At 45.9% G+C, this 27370-nt stretch overlaps 1 protein-coding gene across 5 annotated transcripts; it reads right to left on the bottom strand.

The window, feature by feature from the left end:
- On the bottom strand, window positions 1-22971 carry LOC103823724 (hexokinase HKDC1). Of its 5 annotated transcripts, XM_009098855.4 has the most exons (18): window positions 22672-22969; window positions 19081-19243; window positions 15828-15976; window positions 15276-15395; window positions 14384-14479; window positions 13306-13405; window positions 12518-12701; window positions 11138-11293; window positions 10197-10430; window positions 8094-8398; window positions 7673-7821; window positions 7464-7583; window positions 5987-6082; window positions 5800-5899; window positions 4569-4752; window positions 3760-3915; window positions 2839-3072; window positions 1-2195 (listed from the first exon to the last, which is right to left on the bottom strand). In XM_009098855.4, exons 1-18 carry the CDS (start codon window positions 22732-22734, stop codon window positions 2051-2053), a joined length of 2754 nt encoding a protein of 917 aa, XP_009097103.3. In that variant the 5' UTR covers window positions 22735-22969; the 3' UTR covers window positions 1-2050. The 5 variants fall into 5 exon arrangements, 4 of the variants coding, with proteins under 4 accessions (XP_009097103.3, XP_018779471.3, XP_050832416.1 ...); XM_018923926.3 differs by lacking the exon at window positions 14384-14479; XR_007777924.1 differs by lacking the exons at window positions 1-2195; window positions 2839-3072; window positions 3760-3915; ... (1 more) ...; window positions 5800-5899; window positions 5987-6082 and having other exon boundaries at window positions 7469-7583; window positions 7673-7775; window positions 22672-22971.
- Window positions 22972-27370: the final 4399 nt, after the last annotated feature.

The raw sequence follows: 27370 nt of genomic DNA, 5'->3' as shown, positions 1-27370 counted from the left end.
CAGCCTTTGCCCACTGCATTCCCAGAGGAGCAGCTTTCTGCTGCCCTGCATTCCCAGAGGGAGAGCATCACCTCATTTCAGATGTACAGGGACATATTTCACTCACAGGTGACCTTTTTCAGAACCCACTCCCCCAAAAAGGCCCAAAACCACACAGACAGTGCAGGATTTCAGGTGCCAAAATACCTGTTTCTGCCTTTGGGGCCTAAAACAGCCCAGAAGAGCTATTCTATGCCTCATATAAACTCAATATCTGATTTGTTTTTAATTCTACACCCAGCCTCTCCAAATTTATCATCACCAGCAACAGACTTCCACTCCAGATAACTGCCCTTACTACATAGCAAGCTTTGGTTTCTGCAGCTCTCTGAGTTCTGAAATATAAAGAAAAAGTCAAATGCTAAGTTTCTTGACAAAAGGAGAAAAGCAGTGAATGTAATAGGAGTTCACAACTTGGTACAGGGAGCTCAGCACTGTGAGGAATTCCTTCAGAAGAATTGTTTGCAAGTGTCTTCTACCCCTCCAGTAACTCCAACACAGACACAGAGCTGTTGGCAGATTTTGGTTCTGTTAAAAACTACAAAACAGCAGAAGTCTGTAGCTTCCAATTTTGAATTTGGGATTGCTAAATTAAACCCAGCAGTTACAGATCATTACACAAACCCAACTGCTTGTCCCCCTGCACCACAGTCACTTCTGACCTAACTAGGCTCAAAGCACATTTCTTGGCCCCACTTTCTGCTGCCAGCCCACAAGGAAGCAAAGGAGGGATAACTGCTGTCACAAGGAAGCAAACACCTACAAAGAGAGGATTAAAAGGTCTGCAGGAATACCTGACCAGAGAGATCAGGCAGAACACAGATCTGCAACTTCTCTGTGCCATATTATTGTTTTGGTTTGGTTTGTTCTGGGTGAATCAGGTCAGGGACACTTGGTCACACAAGGCCATGAGCTCTACCCACAAAACCCCTTCACAATCACTGAAGTACACAAGCACATTTAGATTTAAAGGAAGGTTTAAGTTTAAAGGTTTAGGTTTTAAGAAAGCTCCCACTTGCCTGCATGTTCTTCCCACAGCTCAGAAGGTGCACTGGACAGAGAAGCAAAGGCTCACAACAGCACAGATTTATTTACAAACAGGCAGAGCAGCAGGCAACAGAAAATGAAAAGCAAGGATAAGCTTCCTTTGCACCAAATGGAAACAATTCTCTCAGGAACATGCAAGGAGATAACAGAGGGAAAACAAAGAGGAGACTTTCAGAAATTTAGGTGATTTTTTTTCCCCCTCTACACACTGTTTTGGGGGCCTGTTTGATACCCTCTGTGTAGCCCTGACCCAGACATTGCAGACTCTGTGGCTCCTTCTACATTCTCTGTTTCCTTTGGTTGAGCTTTATGTGACTCAGATGCCCTGACATATTTTGACACACACTGATATTCTGTGGAATCACATTTTTTTCCTTTACATTCATCTCTTAAACATATTAAACATATTGCATTACACTTGCCACCAGTGCAGCAGCAGGGGGAGCATCACTGACCACAGTCCATTCATTTATTTCACCTCCAAATTTATTGCAAAACCTGTGAGGCATTGAATAAAGATGTCCACTAGACAAGATGCAACATCAGAATCTCAATATTCTTCAAGCCGGTGCAAGAGAAAACTAAACACAGAATCCTAAGAAACTGGTGATAAACTCAGTTGTGGTGCAGTAGCTTAATTGAGATGTTGTAAAATGACACATTTGGGTTGATTTTGTTTTGTTTTCACTCTCCCACGTGCACTGGAGATGCACTGCAGGAGGTACAGAACTGAGTAGGCTGTGGCATGCCGAGACATAATTCCAGTGGGGAGCAGAAACACCTAGTTTGGTAACACCAAGTTACCAAAGGATAAAAATCCACAATCCTGGTTGGTCAAAACCAGCTGCTCCCCCCCCCCAAAAAAGCTACCTGTGTGCTGGTGTTGGCAAAGCTATCTGGAATCACCACCAGCAAACCCCTGCTGCCCACGCCAGGCAGGGCTGAAGTTACTTGACCTCTCATTTTACTTCTGTCCAACATTGTGCAATCTTTTTGCAACTGCAGTAATGAGGGCAGCTCCCTTCCCACTTCCATCTTCAGAAAGCATGAAAGTCACATCACACTGAGGGGCCAGCTCCTTCACTGTTTCCTGCAGGATCCTAGAAAAACTGAAAGGGAAGGGAGAGAAGAACAGAACATTTCAGGAGCTGCTTTCTGATCTGAGAACTTTGTATTTACCTACAAGCAAGGAACCTCAGCCATTGCTTTCTTTTGCTTTTTCTCCTGTTCATGAAAGATACAATCTGATTGTGTACATAAATTTGTCATTTTTATTTCTCCACTTGACTTTTGTTCAGCTTGATGCCACACACTGCCCACATCTTCAGAGATCATGAAGGAGGTTCTCTTCTCCCAACTCAAAAGCTAATCCCCCTGATTCTAGGCCTGGCTCACAGAATACTGACCCAACTCCAAACACTCCAGACAGCTTTCCATCTGGGAGACTCAGATATTGTAGAAATCTACCAAAACACTGGGAAATAAGTATTAGGTTCACTCAACATCCCAGAGAAAAGAGCCTCCCAGTGGTAACTGGAGCTGACTTTACAATTTTTGATCCTGGAGCTGACTTTACAATTTTTGTCATTTCCCTTTCCAAGGCTAGGAAAGGAAAATGACAAAATGCAGTGAAATGCATTAGATCCTTCCCCCCCGTCAGGTTTTTGATTCTCTCAGCAGGAAGCTGGCACAGGCATGTTCTCCCAGAGCCAGCAGGCAAACAGCACAGGGAAGCGGCACCACGGTACTCACTGCGGGTGGAGCTTGTACAGAGTCCCATCCACCCCCACCGTGATCTGCAAGCGCTCCACACCTCGGTTCTGCCTCTTCTTCTCCAGCACAGCAGCCAGCCCTGCCCCACAGAGCCGGGCAGCCCTGCTGGACACAGCTGCACACACCTCCCTGACGGTGATGCTGTCCTCGCAGGTGCCGTGCAGCCCCAGCTGCCGCAGGACGCGCCGCACCTGCGGCAGGGCCAGCCGGTGGCTGCAGGGAGCACAGGCAGCAGTCAGGCACAGCTCCACACCTCACACAGGGCTGGCCCAATGGAAATGGGACCAGCTCAGCTCTACCTCTCCCCAGTTCTCTCTCAAGGCTGGTTTCTGTCTGAACTCAGATGGAAAAGCTGCTCCTGCCGTGCCCTTTGGCGTGTTAGGGAAAGGATGCTCCTGCCATGCCTTCTGCTCCAGGTCACCCACCTGACCCCCAAAGCCAGGAGGGAGCAGACCCAGATCATGTTTCTTTCCTGAGACCCTCCTTTTGAGGCTTTCCACAGCAGAAAGGGTTTCAAATAGCCTAGGGACCCTTGCAATCATGCACAGATATATAGGTATGCACAAATTTGTGTACCACTGACTTCTTGCTTTCTTAAATAAGTGCTGTTTTAAGTCCCACAAGAAACACTTAGCTTGATGGCTAAGGCATCCCAGATAACCCAGCTGTGTGGACAGGAAATGATTATTCATAAAATTACAACAATAATTCTCCCCAGTAACCTCCCCAGTTTCTTATTTTAAACTTTTATTCTGGAGGTGGGGGATGCACAAAGAAGAAAACTGCAACTGACTTAATTCACTTCTTGAAGGAAAGGGCTCCACACACTTGCAAAAGACTGTTTTCTAGGTGTCACAGAAGACTTTAAGGATTTAAACCACATAAATCTAACAACTTTACCTCTCAATCTGAGACAGGAACTTTGTTTCAAATATTCCTCTTTTCCGGAGTGATTCTGAAATGTGTCCTCTGAACAGCAGCCCCTGTTTGGTTAAGTCAATCAAAATTTGCCTTACTATTTCACCTAGGTACATTCCACTGGTCATTTTTTCATACCTGTTGGGTCAAAAGAAGAATAAAAATGTTCATTTAAAGAGATGGCTCTGTTTAGCATGAGTAGTGCACATGTCCTGTGAACTTAAAATAAAGCAGTCCAGGCTTGCAGAGCCATAGCCATGAAACTCCATTTTCCAATCGTCAAAAATCTGTGACTTCAAGTGCAAACATTAATTACAACATGTTTACCTATGCCAAATGGTAACAGAAGTAGAAAAAAATCCTTGCAATATTAAACAGAATGTAGTGTTAAAGAGTCCACACTGAAGAGAGACTCCTCCCTGTCCCCAAAATAACTCACCAGTGAGTCACATCTAATCAATACTGCCTTTACCCAACAGGCTTGAGTTTGGAAATCACCTTAAGATTAGGAACAAAGCATGACCTAGACTTTGCAGGGAAATCTTAAAAGCTGCAGTGTTTACTAATGTTTTAAGATGAAAATAGTGCTGTGGTAACAATGGTTTTTCCTCTTTTTTTTGGGTTGGTTTTTTTTTTTTTTGATATCTAGGTTACTTACCAAGCAGCAAAAGAAATGCAATATTAAAATTTCCTTTCTGATTATTCATTCATTAAGCACATTTTAAAAAGCAGCCAGTGGCTCTCAAAGACTGACTTCATCAGGCTCTTGGCATCAGGACCACCACCTTTACCTCTGTTTCCCTGGGTTTAGGGAGCCTTCATCTACTTCTCTGTCATATTTTGTCCTGATGTGGTCAATGCAGCCATTGTCACCAAATGCTCCCCATTCTGTATTAATGCACATTTTTCCTTCATTCCCTTCCACTATTTCTATGTTTTTCATGTCCTCCATGTAGCAAACATTGGTGCCTGTTCCTGGAAGGAAAGAAATGTCAAGACTACAGCTGGAAAAGTGAAGCAGCACCAAAAACTTATGGAAGATGATTGCAATGCTCATCATAAAGTTCTCTTTGCCACATCTCAAATTTCAAGGCCATTCTCTGATTCTATGCTTAGACATATTTCTGGATCAAAACTTGGAGGAACCTATTGGGGGAATCATCTAAAAAGCCCAACAAGAATTCATTCAGATTCTTTAAAACATTTGCTTGCTCCATGGTCCATAACCTGGCTGCACAGTAACTTGCCAAAACAAGAATTCATGATCTATCTTCTTGTATTCTTTTGCCCTGCATACACTTGTTGGGCACCATCAGAGATTTGATCAAAAGTCCAACAGGTCCAGGAACTTATCTGCTACAGATGGTGTTAAGTTTCCTGCTGAACACCACACCAATCTGCCAAGAACCCCAAGCAACTAATATATCTATATATCAATATATCAATATATCAATATATATATACAAATATATCAACATATACTAATATATCAATATATATACTAATATATCAATATATACTAATATATCATATGATATATACTAATATATCAATATGTATATACTAATATATCAATATATATATACTAATATATCAATATATACTAATTTATCTACATGCATATACTAATATATGCATGTAGATAATTTATCAATATATATACTAATATATCAATATATACTAATTTATCTATATGTATATACTAATTTATCTATATGTATATACTAATATATCAATGTATATACTAATTTATCAATATATAATACTAATATATCAATATATACACTAATATATCAATATATATACTTATTTATCAATATATATACTAATTTATGAATATATATACTAATATATACTAATATATACTAATATATACTAATATATCAATATACATATACTAATATATCAGTATATATATACTAATATATCAAACTCAAATAAAAGGTGCTGGTTTAGAGATGCCAAAGCCCAGCTCTACAGAGGTGCTTCCTTCTCCCAGAGGCCACTTGACCAGCACTGTACCTGCAATGAGGCCAATCTCACAGTTTGGATCCTCGTAGCCACAAGTCACCATGGTGCCAACAGTGTCATTCACCACTGCCACAATGTCCAAGTCAAACTCCTGGAACACAAGTCACCATCAGCAGTGGAATGCCAGAGCGAGGGTGCATTAAATACACCAAAATGAGCAGAAAAAAAACCAGCTCACATTTCTTCTCCTGATGGCCTCCCTTAGCATATCAACAACATCTTCCCCCTCACAGTCTGTTGCCTTGAATCCTTTTGTCCATCCCACAAGTGTTCCCTGAAACAGAAGAGAAAAAGCCATGAGTGAAGACAAAGAGCAGACTGTACATTGCAAGCATCAGCTGTTTCTTGCCTCCCACCCCAAGGCTTTTTTTTTTTTTTTTCCAAATAAGATATTTCCCTGGACAGGTTACTGTGGGTGCCTAGTGCAGGCTGTGCTCGTGTACCTTTGTTGCTCAACTGCTGATGGCAGTGGCTCCAAGTTTTCTCAAGACACTGCACTCAGTCCCTTCTAAATCTCATTTGGAAAATGCTTTTGTCATAAACCATCAAACACCCATCAAACATTAATGAATCTACTGTTAATTTTTGGGTTGTTTCCTGAAGGACATTTGGTATGATCCCACAACTCCAGGCAACACTAATTTGTTTTTTTTCAGACACCAACCTGGCCTGACAGAAGGTGATTTACAGGTTACATCAAGTAATTAGCTTTACACTTCCTAACTGGCTCTGGACTGACTGTCCAAATTTGAAAAAAAAAAAGAAGAAAACTGGGAGAAAAAGCTGATATCAAGAAACACCCTCAAGTTCTAGCAGCAGTAGAAGACCAAACACACAGAGCAACACATTATGGAACACAAATGTGTCTCACTCAGGTTGCCATCAATACTTTGTGGAATTTACTTCCTAATCATCTGTCAAGACCTAAATGCTAAGCTGTGGGTTTAGAAGGCATATGAATTCATGTTTCCACAAGAGGCCAAGTCCTGTTGCTATACTCTCAACAGTGAGCTGAAAATTGAGGCAGAGCAGACTAACTCCCAGGTTTAGAAGCTATTGTGAACCCCACCAGGACATAAAAACATTCAATAAAATAGCAGTCTCTCATTTCCCTAATGTCTGACATATTTGACTAGAACTGAGCAGCACAACCCCTGCCCCTCTTGGAAATCCATAAATCTTTTCAGATAAGATAAAAGAGATGATATCTGTCAAAAAGCCAACCCTTTCAAGCTGGACAAGTAAGTTCAGGTCTCTCCACTGACACTCAGCAAAAAGCTGATGTGGTGCAGAAGTTACACAGTCAGAGAGCTTGGAAAACAACCTGGGACTGTAGCTGAGCAAGCATCTCTTGCCATTGAAGAGTTAAGGCAGCATAAGGAGGTTCCTGGATTATTAAAAATATGCACTTCATTTTGCTGTCATGGGGGCTTAATCTTTATAGAACAAAAACAAGTTCATGTCCAACACTTAGAAGAAGTGAAAGTTCTGCCTCCCATAGGAGGGCAGGTGGATAACAGGGGGTGATAACACAACTGATTTGCAAAGTAAAGTAATAGATTCTCCAGACCAACCAGTCAGCCTTGCCCAAAATGATGTAATGTACCAAGCAGATGCAGAGCTGCCATCTGACCCTTCTGTGATGCAGCTCTCACCTTGTCAATGCTGGCTTGCCTGCAGGGGAAGGAGAAGGTGAAGCCCAGGGGAAGCCGAGCACCTTTAATCCCCATATAGTCCAGAAAGTCTGCTATGCACTGGACAATGTGGTCAAAGAGCTGGAAGGAGAGAAGAAGCATAAAAATCCCATCAGTAATCCCATATAATGGGGTTTGGCTGGATCAGTGAAACATTCATTGCAGATTACCTCTTCTCCTGTCCCTTGCATGATCTCCAAAGGAATGGCAAAGATTTTGTTATACATTTGCACCGATCTTCTTCTCCCGCTTTTGATTTTCACCAGCAGAACCCTGAAATTTGTGCCACCAAGGTCAAGGGCAAGGAACTTTCCTTTTTCTGAAGGAGAAGAAAGCTATTTCATTTGGTGCTTCTCCTAGCACGTTTGCCAGTCAGAACAACATACCGATGATAGCACTCTGCTCCCCACGGTATTTATCCCATCAAGCCTGCTAGCATGGGGCTGAAGATAACAGATAACACAGCAGGAAGCACCAGTTTGACAACATAAATCCCCCTGGCCTGTGCCACTTTAATTAGATACCCCCTCCCACCAAAAAGAGACACTCAGGCGCTGAGAGCCCACCTCAGGCACTCAGAGCCAACCTCACCTGTTCCATCGGGCATCCCGCACACGTACGTGGGCAGCATCTTCACCGTGGCCTGGGCTTGCGTCTCCCTCTTCAGCCCATACTCCAGCTCAGCCCTCATGCTGTCCCTCACCTCCTGCAGGGTGCTGGGGAGCAGCAGGAAAGGCGCCAGGGCGGCGTCGAGGCGCCGGCGCTGGCTGGCCAGCCTGCATGCCACCGCCGTCACCACGGCGGCCCCGCGGCCGCTGCCGCTCGGTGACGGCAGGAACCGCACGTCACACGTGGGCACCAGCCTCCTCACCACCTTGTGCAGGCGCTTGGCGTACCTGGCAGGGACACAGAGTTCACCCTGAGGTTCTCACAGGCCTTTGGAGCTTGGTTTGCTGTTGGGGTTACCAATATTGCGTGCAGGATGTGCCTAGGCTTGTCTGGTGCTGAACCAAACAGCGGCACTGTGGTTTCACCCCACAGAGACACTTTTGGCCATGGCTGTGTGGTGTTCCACCCAGAGACACTTTTGGCCATGGGTGTGTGGTGTTCCACCCAGAGACACTTTTGGCCATGGGTGTGTGGTGTTCCACCCAGGGAAACTTTTGGCCATGGCTGGGTGGTGTTTCACCCCACAGACACTTTTGGCCATGGGTGTGTGGTGTTTCACCCCACAGACACTTTTGGCCATGGCTGTGTGGTGTTTCACCCCAGGGACACTTTTGGCCATGGTTGGGTGGTGTTCTACACAGAGACACTTTTGGCCATGGGTGTGTGGTGTTCTACCCAGAGACACTTTTGGCCATGGGTGTGTGGTGTTTCACCCCACAGACACTTTTGGCCATGGGTGTGTGGTGTTTCACCCCACAGACACTTTTGGCCATGGCTGGGTGCTGCAGCTGGCACGTGGAGACAAATCCAGGCATGCAGGAGCTCTGGTGGAGGTGGAATGGGGCCTCCTCCCATGGAGGGGCTGCTCCTCAGGTTTCCCTCTGTGGAGAAGCTTTAAGGTGATGGTGAAGGAAAAGAGTTGGTTCTGATGGAGGGCTTGGATCCAGAGCTTTATTCTGAATCCAGCTCCAACAGAACTCCCTGACCACGTGGTTGCTCACCTTTTTAACCCAGGGAGAGGAGGAGGGAAGGGGTAGGGAGCCACCAACCAGGTACAGGAGAGGACGTCTCAAGGGACAAAGGACACCAGGCTGGCCCAATGCCCCCCAGGGGTAGAGGGCATCCTTTGAATCTGCCAATCACTCCATACCCTTCTGGAATTCCAGGACTGACAGACAGAGCTCGGCAGGGGTCAGGGAGGAGAAAGGAGAGGTGTCTGACACACCTGGGAGGGAATCTTCAGGGGAGAAACCCGGGGTTCTGAGGTAAGCCCTGAAATCACATTACTTCATCTCCAGCTGCAATCAAGCCTCCAACCAGTTTGGGGGAATGGTTGGAGGAGGTTTCCAGTTTGGGAAAGCACAGGTTGAAAAACAGGGAAGTAGTGGAGGGAGAAAGGAAGAAAGAAAAGAAAAACCCCACAGTGATCTGCAAGTGTCCTAGGGGCCCAGGAGTCACTTGAGAAATCAGCTGCATTTCCTCCAACACCATTATTCCAGGTGTCATGTTCCTCACAGAATCACTGGGTTGGAAGGGACCTCCAAGATCATCAAGTCCAACCCAGCCCCAACACCTCAACTCAACCCTGGCACCCAGTGCCACATCCAGTCTGTTTTTAAACACACCCAGGGATGGTGACTCCACCATGTCCCTGGGCAGACCATTCCAGAACTTTGTCACTCTTTTCCTAATGTCCAACCTATATTTCCCTTGGTGCAGCTTGAGACTGTGTCCTCTTGTTCTGTCAGTGCTGACTGGAGAAAGAGCCCAACCCCACCTGACTGCACCCACCCTTCAGAGAGCTGTAGAGAGTGATGAGGTCACCTCTGAGTCTCCTTTTCTCCAGGCTGAGCACCCCTAGCTCCGACCCCACTCCAAATTCTAAAGCTCCTGGGACAGCTTTGCACGACCAAAGCCAGTCAGACCTCAGCCCAAAGCTGAAGAAAAACCGGCAGTTCTCTGAAAAGCCACACGCACGAGGAGATGGAGGCTCTTAGCAACCATCAAATCCTCTTTGCTACTCACTTGGGGTGGGTTTTGTAGAGGCCCCCATCAATCCCAACAGTGGTTCTCATCCTCAGCAGCTTTTTGTTCTCCCTGAGGCGGGTCAGGATGGCAGCCAGGGCGGCGGCGCAGAGGTTGGCCGAGCGGAAGGAAACAATGGTGCAGACCTGCTGAACAGCAACACAGTCCTCCTCAGAGGGAAACAGGTCCAGCTCTGCTAGGATCTCTTTTGTGTTGTTCAGGCCTTCTTTGTACCTAACCCCAAAAACAAAAGAATACATCACCGAATGCAAAAACTTACAAATCAATACCTTGGCTCAAAAAGAAATGAGAGGAGACCACGACACAACCTGTCAGCATCATAATGGGTTCCCATAAACCAGTAATGTGCTTCCCACTGCCTTCCCAGAAGTACCCAGGGGAGAGAGCTCAGTGCTGAACTTCCTGGGGTTCAGCATTTGGTGACACCAATCAGCTAGTCAAGAAGAGAACAGGATAAAACAGCCCAAAGAAAGAGAGCACAGGAACAGATATACAGCTTTACTCAATACAACTGAGAAAATAATCCCTGGAGTGACAGTGAGGACCAGGATCCCTCTTCAAAACACCAGAATCCCAGTTTTCCATGCAGTCATCTATTAGCTGATTTATAATCTGTACTCCATCTCCACAGCCCCAGTATTCCCACATCACAGAGGCTGAAAACTGCAGCAGGCATCCCTCACACTCAGCTCTCCAGAGAGGTTATTTAAACCACCTGCACCTGGGATGTTCACCAACACACTTGCTACTGTGGTACTTTGCTAAAACTGTCTTACACCAATTCCCACTTACAGAAAGGTCAACTTTTCTCCTAGGCAAAAGCAAGATCAAGCTGAACAGTTCAGGATTGTCCCCAGCACTCACAGATTTTAACTACACTTTCATTATCTCTGCTGTGCTACTGAATTACAAGTTCTTACTTTTCCATTGCAGACACGTGTTTCATTTCAATCTTGCCCTTAGTAAGCAGAGCTGTTGACACTTTCCCATTGAAGAGCAGACCTTCCTTTGTCATTTTTAGGAGAATGAGTCTCACGAGTTCCCCCAAATACAGGCTGCTGATCATCTTCTCAAACCTGGAATGGAGCACAGGAAGGATTCCAGGTGTTCACCAGCTCCTCTCTTCAGCCCCCCACAGCATCATAGCAGAGCCACCACCTGGATTTAACCCCACATGGGCAGCTGTAGCAGCAATCCCTTGGCCTGCTATATTGGAATTTACCAATATTGTGGACAGGACGTGCCTTGGCTTGTCCCTCAACCCTTGGTGCTGAACCCAAATAGCAGCACTGTGGTGTTCCACCCAGAGACACTTCTGGCCATGGGTGTGTGGTGTTTCACCCCAGAGACACTTTTGGCCATGGATGTGTGGAGTTTCACCCCAGGGACACTTTTGGCCATGGCTGTGTGGTCTTTCACCCCACAGACATTTTTGGCCATGGCTGTGTGGTCTTTCACCCCACAGACATTTCTGGCCATGGCTGTGTGATGTTTCACCCCAGAGACACTTTTGGCCATGGCTGTGTGATGTTTCACCCCAGGGACACTTTTGGCCATGGCTGTGTGGTCTTTCACCCCACAGACACTTTTGGCCATGGATGGGTGCTGCAGTTGGGCACGTGGAGACAAATCCAGGCCTGTAGGAGCTCTGGTAGTGGTGGGATGGAGCTTCCCCTGTGGAGGGGCTGCTCCTCAGGTTTCCCTCTGTGGAGAAGCTTTAAGGTGATGGTGAAGGAAAGAAGTCGGTTCTGATGGAGGGTTTGGATCCAGAGCTTTATTCTGGCCCACAGCCTCTGAACCCAGCACCAGTTCCACCAGAACTCCTGAAAAGCGTGGGTGCTGTTCCTTTTAACCCAGGGAGAGGAGGAGGGAAGGGGTAGGGAGCCACCAACCAGGTACAGGAGAGGAGGTCTCAAGGGACAAAGGACACCAGGCTGGCCCAATGCCCCCCAGGGGTAGAGGGCATCCTTTGAATCTGCCAATCACTCCACACCCTTCTGGAATTCCAGGATTGACAGACAGCGCTCGGCAGGGGTCAGGGTGGGGAAAGGAGAGGTGACTGACACACCTGGGAGGGAATCTTCAGGGGAGAAACCCGGGGTTCTGAGGTAAGCCCTGAAATCACACCACAATATCCTGCAGCAGGGAGCTGTGAAAGGGACTCACCCTCTCCAGAAGGGAACGATCTGGATTACACTGAACCAGCACCAAGTCATCTCAGCTTCACTTGAGACAATTCCTGTTCCAAAGGGGCAAACACTGGAAGAGCACTCTGACAGCTCAGACAGGGAGTCACTCACAGTTGTTTTCCAGGGTTGAGAGATCCCAGATCCAGCTCCCGATCGAACTCCGTGCGGAGATCCTCCAAAGCTCCGTCGTCTCCGAAGGCCCCCCACTCGGTGTTGATGCACATCCTGCCCTCATCGCCCTCCACCAGGCTGATGTGCCTCATCTCCTCCATGTAGCAGGCGTTGGTGCCAGTCCCTGTGGGTATTGGATAAAGCATGTTTGTTCCATGTGTGATTTTTGTTTGGGAATAAGTCAGTATATCGTCCTTGGAAGAAAACAAAAAACCCTGTGGCACAGGATGCTAAAACAGGCCACCTGCAGCCATGAAATCATCATTTCACAGTCAATGAAAAAAACCCAAAATTATTCTAAGGTTTGACTTGTTTAAAAACATTTTTTTTCTCTTTCCAATGTACTTCTGTATGCCCAATAAAAGGCATCATAGTGCATGAAATGGAGAAACTGTGGAAAGCATAGCTGGTACTAACTACCAGACGTGAGGGGAATTCAGCTTTCTCTGGACAGACACAGTAATTTTCTATACAGTCAGCAGAAAAGTTTAGTATGCTGCTCACAGCTGAGCCCAGACAAAATGGGGACTGTGGTATTTGAGGCAATGTGATCAGCATAAAAACAGCTGCTTTACAGAGGGCAGCCAGGCTTGAAAATCCAACCATTGTTTTTTCCATTTTCTTTCTGCTCTTTCCTGTATTGTGAAACTCCCTCCTACTTCAGATTTGTAGTCATTCACCAAATGAGAGGGGAATAAAAACCCTTCATGCTGAAGAGAAAAAGTTACCAATTATGAGTCCAACTTCACAGCGCTGGTCATCGTAGCCACAAGTCATCATGGTTCCCACTGTGTCATTGACCAGTGCCAAAACATCAACATCTATGTCCTAAGAGCATAAAGATGGTTGGTTAACAGGGAGAAAAGCTCAGAAAGCCTCCTCTGTGAGAAAGCACCAGCAGGCAGACATATTCCCTGGTTGAAGGCCTCATTCAGGAAAACTCCTTGGTTGAAAGACACTACTTCCTTTTACAACACTCTTCCCACCACCCTGTGAGGTTACAACGATGAATTCTCAAGTGTTTCACCGGCCTCTTTGCTTGGAGGATTTGTTTTTCCCCAATCCCACCTCACTTGCCAGGAAAGTGACACCTAATTGGGGTGGATGTTGTAATGCTGTGCTTCCAGGCTGTGTGAAAGGACAACATCCTCTACCACCTGAGCAGAGCCCACCAAGTGGGACAGAAAACACACACAAATGCAGCCACAGCTGTGCAGCAATACCACACTCATGTAGAAAGTCCTTCCATTGAGGCTGTGCAGTTTCCTCTTTGCCATGAAGTCATCAAGATATGGAAAGATGCTTTGTGTTTCTTGGCTGGTGTTACCAATAGCACCAAACATGAAAAGCAAGGCTTTCCAAAATATTAAAACACAGTGTTATTCAAAGGCTGGATGCTAGTTCAAGGGCAGATTTAATCATGTCCTACTGCTGACCTTAAAAGTTGCCATCAGTGGCTCCACCCTACAGACTGAAGGGGACAGGCAGGCCCTGGTGGGGTTAGGTGTGCCAGTCTGAGATGGGCTGAGACAGTCACAAGGGGACAACCATCACTGGGGATGGCCACAAAGCATGGCTCAGGGGCTGCTGGGGAGCTGTCACAGCCTGGCTTCAGGGTGCAGCTGCCCTTGTGTTACCAGGGCAGTCTGAATTACAGCTGTGAGAGGGATTCACAGCTGCCAGATGTGCAGGCACTTGGTACTGCCCCTCCCTGAAGGATGTCTGACAGCTCTCAAAAGAACCCACACACCAAGAGATGGATTCCCAGAAGTGCTCTGGCTCAGCTCCTGCAGGTCCAAGACTTGCCTGGTGCTTCTGGAGGGCCCTGTTCAGGGAGCTGACCACATCTGTGCCCTGGACTCCTCGGACCCTGAAATGCTTTGTCCACTCGAGGAGAACCCCCTGAAAAGAACCAGTGCAGTGACCCAAAAGCACACAAACAACAAAGCCAGTCAAGACTGAAGTGTGTGGCAAGTCCATTTTTAAAACTCAGCCCAAATAAGTCAGAGCAGAACATCTTACCTTGGAGTGCCTGTCAGTACCAGCACGTAAGTCAAGTCACATCCTACCTTGGGGTGCCTGTCTGTACCAACACAACCAAAAAGGTACAGTCATAAAGTCCAAATTCTGTAAATGTGCCTCCCTGTGCTTCATTTAAGGCACATGTGACTCTCCTGTGCTGATCACAGCCTACTAGCATTAAGCAAAAAGCGTTTGCAGGACTGGAGCACAAAGCACAGACCCCTAGAAATAAGAGAGGCTTAGAATGAGAGAACACAAAATAATTGCAACCAGCCCTTTGTTTCCCTAAAAGGTGTCTCAAGCAGCTCAGCTACAGGTATTTCCTATTCAGAGTCAACTGTAAATACAAAAAAACCAACAAAGAGTGATTAAAAAAATAAAAATGTGTGACAGAAGTGCACATCTGTTTCTAACAGTGTTAACACAGGGGCAGTGGTTCCTGTGGAACTGGGTACTGACTGAGCAATAGAGCAGCTTTAGCTTGAAGATGGTGCTGCCTTGAGATGAGAAATGAATTACTGAAGGATAGCCAGGTCTGGTTAAATACTAAAAGTCATCCCTGCCTTCTTCAGAGAGCTATGCAAACATGACTCCAGTTAAAACCACCTGCACTCAACAGCTTCTCCAGACTCTGCAAGGAGCTCAGCTTGACAGGAGCATTTCTTGTGCACCTTACCTCATCCAGTCTGGTCTGTTTGCATGGAAAAGAAAACGTAAAGCCAAGAGGCAACTTCTTCTGCTTCAGGTTTTTGGTCTCCATGAAGTCTGACAGACAGTCAGCAATGTAATCAAAGAGCTGCACAAGAAGAGAGGAGAGTTGGGCAGTGGCCCACAGGCAGGTGTAGCAGCACAGTGTGGTGTTTGTGAGGGTTTCTAGGACGAGGTGAGAGATGAGAATCTGACTCCAAGTTCTCAGAAGGCTGATTTGTTATTTTATGGTATTATATTATATAAAAGAATGCTATACTAAAACTATACTAAAGAAAAATAAAGGATATATCAGAAGGTTTAATAAGAATGATAATGAAAGCTCATGACTAACTCCTCAGATGATTGGTCAATAAGTTAAAACAATTCACATGTTTGGATAAACAATCTCTAGACCACATTCTAGAGCAGCAAAACATGGAGAAGCTGAGCCTTCTCATCTTCCCAGGAGAAGAAATCCTGGCAAAGAGGATTTTTCAGAAAATAAAACAGCAGCAGCACAGCAGCAGCAGTGCCCTACCTCAGCTCCACTCCCCTGGGTGACCTCCTTGGGTGTGGGGTAGATCTTGCTCTCCAGCTGGCTGCTCTGCTTCCCATCATCAAACACCTTCACCTGGTGGGCACGGAATTGGGAGCCACCCAGGTCCACAGCAAGGAAGTCACCCTCCTCTGCAACACAAGGGGACAGCCATCACTGGGGACAGCCACCAGGAGTGGCTCAGGGGCTGCTGGAACCCTGGCTCCTGAGAATTTCAGACTTTTTGTGCTGACAAGCACTGACCCCCCCCCCCCCCCCAAAAGAACACTTCATTTAACCTAAGGCTGCATAGAGAAGAATTCCAAAGTTAAATAAGAGAACTGAAATCATTGGTGTGTAGTTTGAATAGAAGTGTGTAATATCACAGAGTAGAAAACTTAGAGCTTGTAGTTTTAGAATACAGTAAGATATATAAAACAAGAAAGAATAGATATAAAACAAGATAGAAGTTTTAAAACAGAAGCTAGTCCTTCTTCTTCATCAGTTTAAGAAATATTATGTAATTAGATTAAAAAGTCCACATTGCAGGCCACAGATAATTAGTTATTAAGTTAAAAGTAAAAATAATTCGAGCGTCATTTCTTAATTAGACAGTTTATCCTTAAAAAGCTTTATAAAGAGAGAGATAGGTCTGCATTTTTCAGTTTATTACAGTGAAGTGCTGTAGAACTCAGGGTTTATAAAACTGTAACATAAATAAGAACTAATAAACATCTGACACATTTAATCCTGACCCTAACAATAAAAAGAGCAAAGGCTCAACAAGGTGCCATGCTGAATGGCCACAGCCCAGGGCCCTCCCTCACCACAGCCAGAGCTCTCCTGCCCCAGGATGGCAGATCCTGGATCCTGTGGGCCTGGAAACATCAGAGAGAATAAGAGCTGGAAACCCTCAGCGAGGCTATCAGGTATCTCCTTTCAGCCTGCTATGGAATTGCTGATTCAATTTTTATTTGGGTTTGTTCACCCTTCTCCTTCCACAGCAGCATATTTGCAAGCTGCAGAAGGATGAGCTTTGCAGCAAGAAAGGCCCAAAGCAGCTGCAAACCAGCCAGAGCACACAGGGGCTGCAAAACCATCACCTGAAACGTGGCACAAGCAGAATGGGAGGTCACTGCATGAATCCAGTAGAGGATGCAGGGTTTGCAGACATATGTCAATGTAAGACTCAGCTCTAGGGCAGAAGTCAGGTTCCAAGTGGGGCAAAGCTAATTTGCCACCCCAAGTCAACCAACACAATCCTTCTCCAATGTTTTTTGGTGTTTCTATGAAAAGCACCATTTGGTTTCACAGGCTTGCTCAGACACACACATCTCCAGCAGCAAACCTCAGGTGGAAGGACAGCGTGGCCTCACTGCTACCATAAAATTTGTTTATCCCTCACCCAGGAAAATGCCCTTCCCAAAAGGAAAACACAGTGGTATGTGCCTAGCCTTGCATGATCTTTGTTCCACAGTCTAAACATGATTAAATCTGGTCCTGACAGGGAAGGAAGCAGGAAATTCTACCTGTAATACCATGGTCTGCTGTCAAGGGTGAGGAGGCAGATTGGGTTACTCAGTAAACTGTGACATTAGTCAGACTGTTAATCCCTAAACTGTGAAAGATGCTCTAAATGAGTCATTCCAGTCAGCAACACTGAGGGCACCAAAAACCCTCAAAGTTAAAAATAGATAAATAAATAAATAATAGGTATAATAAAAATAGAAGAAGAAGAAAGAAGAAGAAGACAGAAGAAGAAAGAAGAAAAAGGAGGAGGAGAAGAAGGAGGAGGAGGAGAAGAAGGAGAAGAAGAAGGAGGAGAAGGAAGAGAAAAAGAAGGAGGAGAAGGAGGAGGAGAAGAAGAAGAAGGAGGAGACCATCCAAGTTTGAGCTGTTTAAACCCGCTGGAAGTTTTAACCAGTCTGGCAGTAAAATAACCAACAAGGATTTTTCTAGAGGGCAAAAATAGAAAAATCAATGAGATACTTAGAGTGGGCAGTGTGTCAATAGGATACAGCCCAGCTTGAAGCTGCAGCATGTCCTTGGCACACAGGAAAGGCCACACAGACCAGGACAGCACTGTCCAACCCTGGCCTTGGGGGACATTAGCTCTTGCTGATGACACTACATGCAATATTCCAGGTCTCCTGGCCTCAGGGGCTCCCTGCTGTTCCAGAACAGCATCAGAGACCTGTGAGACCTCAGGACCAGTGACTGACACTGAGATGGCAGGGGTTAAAAAAGTACTTGTTTCTCTCTGGCAAAGCTAGCAGCAAAGGAAGAGTGCCCCCTTCCATCCAGTCAGCTCGTGTATTATTTCTCCCAGACATGACTCATTTCAAGGAACTTGCCTTCAAATACCCTTTTTTATGCCATTAAAGCTGTTATTCCTCATTTAATTGCAGGGGAATTACCATCAGAGGGAATAAAGTCATGTGGAAAGGTACAAAGCTAACATTTCAGTTTTCTGCACAGCTGGTTTACACCAAGTCCTCATCTTGGTGAGACACAGAATCCTGAACAAATTAACTTGGTTAAACCTGGGAAAAATGTCTTTTTCTGTCAGGCTGCACTGCCAGGAGCCAGCTGAGGAGTTTTATTTTGGATGTCCATACTTCAAACAAGATGAGCTTGTAGTTCTTATCTCATGTCACATCCTCCCAGAGGACACTGCTGCTCTTTCTCTGTTCAAGCCTCAGCTGAAGAAGCAGAGCAGTTCCTGGTAGACCCCATCCAGCAGCAGATTTTCCCAATGGAGAAGGCAAGGAAGGAAGGGCAGAAGGGATCACTTTTTTTGAGAATTAGCAAAAGCAGTGCAGAATTTGGGGATCCCAGCTCTGAGGATGCCGTGCTGTGGTCCCTGGGCAGTCTGAGGGTTTCTCTGCAGCATCCTGCCCTCCCTGTAGCTCCAAGGCCAGGCCACAGCAGCGTGCACTGCAGGCTCTGAGCTCTAGAGGCTGCCCTTGCCATGTCCAGCCACAGCTCCTGCAGCAAGGCCTGCACTAGAATAGATGGGAGAAGCTGCTCCTGAGCACTTCCCAGGTCCTTTGCTCCATCGCGCAGCTCTAGGTCAAAATCCACCTGGTGCAAGGGAAAACCCACTCTGCCAGCACTCCCCCAGGCTCAGAACACACAGGTGCTTTCTCAGTGAATAACCCAGAGCCCCTGGCTGGCCCGTGTCTCTGGGGGCTGTGCTGGGGTGGTGCTGGCAGCAGCTCACCTTGAGAAGCAGCAGCGCTGAGCAGGGACTCACCTGAGCCGTCAGGCAGCGAGCGCACGAACGAGGGCAGCATTTTCACTGCTGCCATGGGGTTGGTGTCCCTGGCCAGCCCCTTCAGCATCTCAGCCTGGAAACGAGCTGTCACATCCTGCAGGACATCATCAGAGAGGCGCAGCTGGTGCAGGAACCTGTCCACCTGCAGAGAGGGAAGGTGGCACTCAGGCACGCAGGCTCCTTGCGCTTCATTTTCTGTCCCTGACATACTTTATCAAAATCCTTCCAGTAGGATTTTTCTCCTGAGAAGTCCCAGAAAAGAAATGTAGACAATAATTTTCTGATTGCTTGGAATGTGGTTTGGAGGTTGCTTACCAACAGGGCTGCATCTTTGATTGGTTCCATGTGAATTGTTTTAACTTAATGCCCAATCCCAGTCCAGCTGTGTCAGACTCTCTGGTCAGTCACAGGTTTTATTCATTCTTTTCTATCCTTCTGATATGTCTCCTTTCTCTTTCTTTAGTATAGTTTTAGTAGATAATTTTCTTTTAATATAATATATATCATAAAATAATAAATCAGCCTGCTGAAACATGGAGTCAAGATTCTGGTCTCTTCCCTCATCCTGGAGACCCTCAAACACCGCCACACATTTTCAACCTCAGCGCCAAAGTTCTTATGACTGTCAGTGCAAGCAAGCTCCAGGTCATCATCAGGACATTCACTCTTCTAAAAAAACTTTGGTTTGGAAATATTTAAAGCAGCCTTGGTGAGTTACTGCCCAAAAGTTGGCCATCTTTTCTGATGGTTCAATAAACTTGACAATCTATGTAAGCCATGAGATTTGCTTGAGACCCTGACAAGTTTTCACACCATCCTCTCCTGCTAGAAATGCAATGAACTAGAACTGCAAAGTATGTCAATCTGGTGAGAATTTGACCTCTCTGAGGCAGGTCCAGAAAATGCCATCAGTAGCCAAGCAAGTCAGCCACAACCCAAAAACATCTATTCAGCTACTGCTTCACTCCACAGACAATTAACTTTGTTGGCATGCCAGGCTGGAACTCAAAGCCTTTTTCTCACCCCAGCTCTGCTCTCCATTCCCTTGTGATTCTAGGATTACATCTAAAACACATTTTTTGGGTGTAATCAATACCCTTTGTTAAAGGTCTGTAACTCACAGAATACATCAAAATAGAAGCCAGTGGAATAGAAAAGAATTCAAAAGTATCTATGAAGCAGCTCATTCAGATAAACTGGCAGGGAAGCTCATCAGTGTTTATGAACAGCTTCATCAGGGCAAAGGGAAAGGTTTTTTCCTTAAGGACCACGTGCTGCTGGGACTGACACATACCTGCAGGGCTGTAAGCAGTGGGGCCTAGAAACTACAACAAAGGATTAATCCAAGGGAAATAAAAAGAATCTGTCAACATCCAGAAGCTTTTGCACCGGGGAGCCAGACTTGGGTGCTGTATGAACATCATGCAGGCCTAATAATTGTGTGCTCCAAATAGCTGGGTGTCCACTGAAGGGTCCTGGGTGTTCGCTGGCCCCAGCACACAGGAGTTGGGGCCAGAGGAGAGAGGTGGGACAGCTGCCAGTGCTTGGCTGCTACAGACACTCAGCTCTTGCACCTTGGGCTGTGCTGTTGTGGTGCTTCATCTGTTCAGAGCATTTCATCAGTGCCATTTACATAGGGAGGGCTGGAGGGCTGGAAGGACACAAACCAAGTCTCACCAGCAACATGGTTGCATTTAAAAGGCTGCATAGTTTAAATAGAGGGTGATGCAGGTTGTAGATAAGTTGGTCTCTGTTGCAGTTAGGACTGGCCACCTATTTTAATGAGGTACAAACTAATTACCTATTCACAGTTCCATTATAAAGTGATGGCCAGCAATGACCCACCTGAAAGAGCCAGGGTCCTGAAAGTCACTCCAGCACTCAACACACACACAGAAAGTGTTAGACTACAACATACAATTGTGCCAGAACAGCAGCTGCCTTTGGATACAGCTGTGCCTTGAAATTCAAATTTGTCTTTAGCCCTTGTTTGTGCAAGTACTTGATTTCCTCCAAGGGTCTTTTGAAGCTCCACCACTGTGTAGATCCATCATCTTAGCCTATGCACCCATACTGACTTTTTGGAGAAAATACAGTGACTGGAGACATGCACTCTGCCACAGACCCAAACAGCCTCGTGACAAAGTTAATATATTTTATTATTATATATATAAAAATAAAAATATATGAAAATATATAAATAAAATATATAAAATATATATTATAATATTTAATATCTATAAAAATTAGTCTGCACCTTGCAGAAAGACTTGGATTTTTTTAATGGGTTTGCCAGAACTCCTCTGCTCCCCTGTCTTCACTATCCTCACTCAACTGCAGGCTGGAGGTTTCCCTGCAAAGCCCACTACACACAAGCACTGCTCCACAAGGTCTTTCTCCTTCTTAGCAAAAAGAATGAAGAAATAGTTCTGTCCAGATAAGAGATCAGCTCCTCACAGAGGGGAGGGGCAGCAAGGTCTTTTTCTGATCACATTAAATCCTAGGGATAAAAGGGCTCTGACTGAGTCAGGGACATCTGATTGTTGAGATACCAGTATCTCTCTCAGAATGCCTCTCTCCAAAGCAGAATTAATGGAAGAAATCCTCCTTGGAGCAAGCCACTCCATGTTTTGGGCACAGACAGGAGAACCTGGAGCTGCTCCCTTTGCTGATAAGCTCAGTGATGGAAGCAGATCCAAACACCAGGACCTTGGATCTCCCACCACATCCACAGACAGCCCCACCTCCCACCTTTCCAGCCCCTGGCTGGACAACCAGAGGATGGAGCCTGGCACCAATGGCCACCTGCCAGCACTCCATGAAAAGCCCAGGAATACAGAGGACCTGCAGAGGACATGTCCATAAACCAGAGGACCTCTGACCCATGAAGCTTACAGGTCTCACATGGTCTCATGATGGACATAAGCCCCAAAAGCCATTTCAGCATGGCATGAGAGAAGGTTAGGGAAGAGCAACCATCAGCATCTCACTCCCAGTACTGATTGCTCCAGATCTGAACCATTTCAAGCTTTTCCAGCTGCAATTAAAGGTCACACCTATAAACACCAGAGTGATTAGCCAGTTTTGGATAATCAGAGAGGAGGCACAGGAACCCCAACACCAGTTGGAAATGTCTCCTGAATCTCAGCAGACCCAGACCAAAGACCACAGGGGTTTTCCCTATCCCTGCTACGTGACTGACTCCTGATTCCTGCTCAGATTGAGACATCCCATAATTCACAATACACTTGCAAGGGGACTGTGCAAGAGCCATCCTTTCTGTCCTCTGGGCTCTTCCACACCATGCCAGATCAAGCTTAAGCACTTTCCCATACTGAAGGGAATTTGATCCATTACTAGGAGAGCACTTTTAACTGTGCAAGGAAAACCACTAAGCAGACCTATTTTCACACTCACCAGGTGGTTGAAGGTCTAAACACCTCCTACCCCATTTGGCTGAGTGGTTTTAGTGGACAATGCCATTATATGGTCTGCATTACTCACTGCAGTCCCCTCTGTCTCTGGGTAACACAGTTCCTAAAATAGCAACCAGCTAATGCTGCAACTTACCTTTTTTATTTGATCCTCTTTTAGCTTTGTGAAATGGAAAGCTAGCAAGTGGACAGCAAACATTTTCTTGAAGCAGATGGATGAGTCAGTAGAGATAGAGCTGCTGTGAGTAACTCCAAAGCAACAGATCTTTATTCTCAAAACTGGAGCTAGAGAAACTTCAGCAGAGGCATTTTCCCCCGTGTGGAATAGCAGAGATCCTGGGAAATTGAGTCCAGAAATAAATCCATCCAGTGTGATCGGGCCAGTGATTAAAGTTCTGCCTCTTTGTATCACACCTCCCCCCCACACCAACCCAAAGTCCCTCCCTCCCCAGCCACACACTTCATTGTGCCAGAGCAGGCACCTGGAGAGCTGCCAAGCTGAAGGGGAGAAAAATCGATTTTGTTACTGCCCCACTTGGGAATTGTTACCACTTCTCCAAGCAGTTGCTACTCAGCCTGCCCCTGCTTCATTCCAGGGGCTGCCAGGCTCCCACCACGCCGAGGGCTGCAGGGAATCCGGAAAGTTGAAGGGTTTCAGGAGACTTCTTTCTCTGCTCAGCACTGCCACTCGTGAGACAAGCTCTTCTGCATGAATTGACTTCACTCTAGCTCTGCACAGTGCACCCTTATCTGCAGCTTTGTACCAATTAAGCTTCAGCTGTGTAAAGAGCAGAGACACACAGACCCCTGCCCCCGGCTGGAATGCCTCTTGTGCAATTCCCAGCAGGGAGGCTTTGGGCTGATTCTTCTCCCTCCTCCCAAAGCTTCAGACCAGGGAAGATCCTCAGTACTGCAAAACTGGGGAGAGGACAAATTTACCTGGCAGGCAGCAGTGTGGGTATCAGACTGCCCCACTGGAAGGATGCAGAGCAGCTTCCTTACACCATCAGATTCTGACACAGCCTTTAACCATCAACTCTGAAATTTATTCTGAATACACAAGTGGTTCCAGGATTTTGTCACTGTATCAAGGGATTTGGACTATGGAAACATCATCCCAAGGAAACTCGGTGAAATGCTAACACAAAGAAGAGGAAAAGAAAAAAAAAAAAAAAGACATTCTCATGGGGTAATTAGAGGCTCACTCTCAAACTACACCTACACAAAATGTGTTTTCCCCAAGTTACTGTTCAGCTGAACTGAGCACAGTTACTGCAGCCAACTGTCACCCCGAATTTTTCAGAATAAAGTAACAATTAAAAATTATTTTGATAGATTAGAAAAACAGCAGGGGGAGAAGAGGAAAGGGGGAGGGGAGTACCAGGTGATGTGAGGAAACACAAAGAACTAGTGAGTGGTAGGAATTGTCTAGAGATCCAGAGAAAGGCAGAGGCAGCCAGTCAGTAGAAAGGATGTCTGGCTACATCAGCTCATAGCCTGGAGTGGACCCAACCATCTCATGCTATTGAAAAAAAGAAAAAAAGTACAACAGATTGTGGAGGGCTGTATCTACAGGAGGAAAATCCAGAGGCACACACACCAACACTCAGCTCCACACTCAGCACCAGCCCTGGAAAGAGGACTCTGCCCAGTCCTGTCAGCTATGGCAGGGATCAGGAGGAGTTAGCTCTGCTGAACATCAGGAGCACTCACAGGTCACATTTTTTCAGCTTCGGATCACGAGGAAAGATTGAAAGAGCTGAGGGAGGGGAACTCCCTCTGCAGAGACAAACCATACAGAACCTCTGCAAGGAAAGGTCTTTCTTTTTTTCTCCTCCTGCCTTGCATGAGGGATGAGCTCTGGACACTGGGAGATCTTGCCAGCTCTATTTATTTTCCATTATTCTAGAACAGGATTAAAGCAGACAGTGGCTGAGCAGTCTATAAATAGGGCTTGTTCTAAAATTAGGCCTTTGATCTTTGAGAGAAAGAGAGAAAAGAAAGAAGAAAATAAGCCACACTACCAACCAGAAAGCACGGTTCACTTCTCCTCTATTCATCTTTTAATAACTGCTGGCTCGTTAAGTCAGACACTAACTCCCAAAGGGACTGTCTCTCTCCTCATTGTTTACCCATGCCACCCGAGTCACAGCCCCTCTGGCCAGCAAAATTGAAAACATCACCTTTCAAGCTCCATCCCCCTTTGATCCAGAGCTCATTGTGTCTGTAATACAGTAGATTTATTTTTCATTCTCTCTTTTCTTTCTTTCTTTCTCTGACGGACGCCACTGGAAAAGGGTCTCAAAGATCTCCATGTTCCTGAACTGGCAGCAGGCTTTGTGAAATACCTGACATGTCAGAATCACTCTGGAAGCTGTTCACTCACCCTTGGTGCATCCCAGCTTCTGGCAGGCTGCTGTGCAAGAGAAGACAAGACATGATCTCATTCCCACCCAGACAGAATGTACCAAGGGCCCAACACCCAAAAGTGTTACAGCCATTTTGTACATATCCTGGCCAGCACAGGGCAACCAGCCCTGGCCCAAGTGAACAGATCAGCTCCAGCTGCATGCAGCTTGGAAGCTTGAGGTGATGTTGTTTTTCCCTTTTGTTAGACCTGCACCAACAAAAGTAATTCACAAACCTTCCCTCCCTGCTTTGCAAGGGCCAACAAGACTAAAATTGTAACGCCTCACTCTGTACTTCTGCAGTCCTGTCCCCAAACCCCATGGAGAATCCTGAAGAGGAGAATCCTGAAGAGTCTGGTCCTCATCTGGCTCCCACAGCCTTGCAAAGGCCTGCAGAGAAAAGGAGCTCATAGCTACAATGAAAACTCACAAAAAAGTCTTGAGTACATCAGCTAAATGTGCTCCTGTTACCTCCAGAATGAGGTACCTTATCGATAAACATTTTATTGTGAGATAAACCCATCTGTCTTTGGTGAGGTATCAAAGGCAGTAGAAATGCCGGCTGCTAAATTTGGTATCCAGGTTAACAAGGAGACAGTGGACAAGGGTAGTAGTGAATCACCAGGGGAAATCCCTCTTTGTTACAGTTTATGATGATGCCTCAGGTTTAGCTTTTATATTTTTCAGATTCTGTGTTGCTTTAGTGTGCACTTCTGAGCATAGTATCAGGGGATGGTAAGCTCTCTTCACAGATTAGAGAGACAAAACAATTCCTGCTCTAGCTGGGCACCAAGGACAAATGATCCAGATCTCAGGCCCAAGAGTACAAACAATGTGGGCTGGAGAGAGAAAAACAAGGATGGGGCTTCATGGTCTGGAGCTGGAATTAACTCCAATATACAAATGGACCAGAACTCATAAAAATGAGAGGCCTCGTGGCTGGTTGTCCATTTTGTGCCCATTTTGGTTCATCTTGGGTGCAGCCCTGGCTGGGCTCTTGTGCTGCCCAAGGTGGATCCATGGAGGCCTTTTAAAAAATCTCTACTTTGTTCTTTAACTCTGTCTAGTCTCTATTCTAAAGTCAACCTTCACAAGGCATCAGTGATTCCAAAACCTATCCCTAGAACACATTCCCCCTTCCTTGCAGTAGCAGCAGGTTCTTTACCCATTATATTCCCATAAGTTCATCAGAGCTCAGGAGAGAATGGGGTGCCCATACTCATTCTTCCTGCATATGCCACTCCTAGTGCAACATCAGGACATAAAGTAAGGCAGAATACCTGAGAGGACTGACAGGAAAAATCAGAACAGAGATGGAAACAGCACAGACAGAACAGAGTATACTGGGCTTAAAAGACAGAAGGATTTTACCAAGCAGTGCTGTTACAATCAGCACCCTACATTTGAAGGACAGCAAATAAACAATTAATGAATAAACTTCCAAACATCTCTAATTTTGATGCCTGGAATGAATCTGGAAATCTGAACACTTGAAATAGTTTTGCAAAAGTGATTCCCAGATCAAGAGAACAGCGTTGTTGTGCTTAAAAATGAAGCTTCAGCAGAGCCCCACAAGGCAGGTTGAAAATGGGTAGTTGGGGTAACTGCACCACAGCAGTCCAAATTGCACCACATGGGACCAATCTGGCAGCCATTCTAATGGGAGTCAATGACAGCCATACCATTAGCTCAGAAGAAAAGAAAACTTTCATAAAGTCAGCCTGGAAACGCCTGAATAAACTTCAGAGCTTCTAAACCAGTTACTATGGAGTCACTATGGAAACAAGCAGTGAGTTAAGCAAAGTGCTAATCTCAGCAAAATACAAAAAAGAATGCTTATAGTCATTTAGCTTGGTGCTGAAACACAAGGCTGGCTTACACCCTGAAGCCCCAAACACTCTTCCCTTGCTCAAAAATAGACACCAGCACTCAGCTCACTGTACAATTAAAGCACAAATTCAGCCTAACAGAAGCAAAGCACATTATCAGTGTGGGTCTCCACAAGCCAACCTCACACTCTGGGCAGAGAAAACGAGAGTTGTCCATGGTGGACAACCAAGGGGGGTTCAAACATCCACCCTGGACCTGGGGGAAGTGCAGTCCCAGGGGTATGTGGGACAACACACATGGGCAAAACATGCCTAAGGCTTGAGCAAGTACTGCTTCCCTTCCAGGGAGTGCCAAGGAGAAAGGGGGCAATTGATAGCACTCCATCACACAACCCACATCACACAAGCTGTGTGACAGCAAATGCTACACATTTGTAAGGGTTAATGCAAGCTTGCACTCTGTGCAAGTGGTGCACTCTGGGAAAGCAAAGCTGAACTACTCATCTGCAGAACAGAAACAACACTCACATGGCCACAGCCATACACATAGATCTGCTTGGCTTTTCTTGGGGAAGGAAAAACAGATGTGGCTTTGCAG

This window comes from Serinus canaria, chromosome 6, assembly GCF_022539315.1.
Source record: "Serinus canaria isolate serCan28SL12 chromosome 6, serCan2020, whole genome shotgun sequence".
Lineage (NCBI taxonomy): Eukaryota > Metazoa > Chordata > Aves > Passeriformes > Fringillidae > Serinus > Serinus canaria.
Note: the sequence above shows the minus strand (reverse complement) of the source record. Positions and strands in the feature narration are given on the sequence as shown.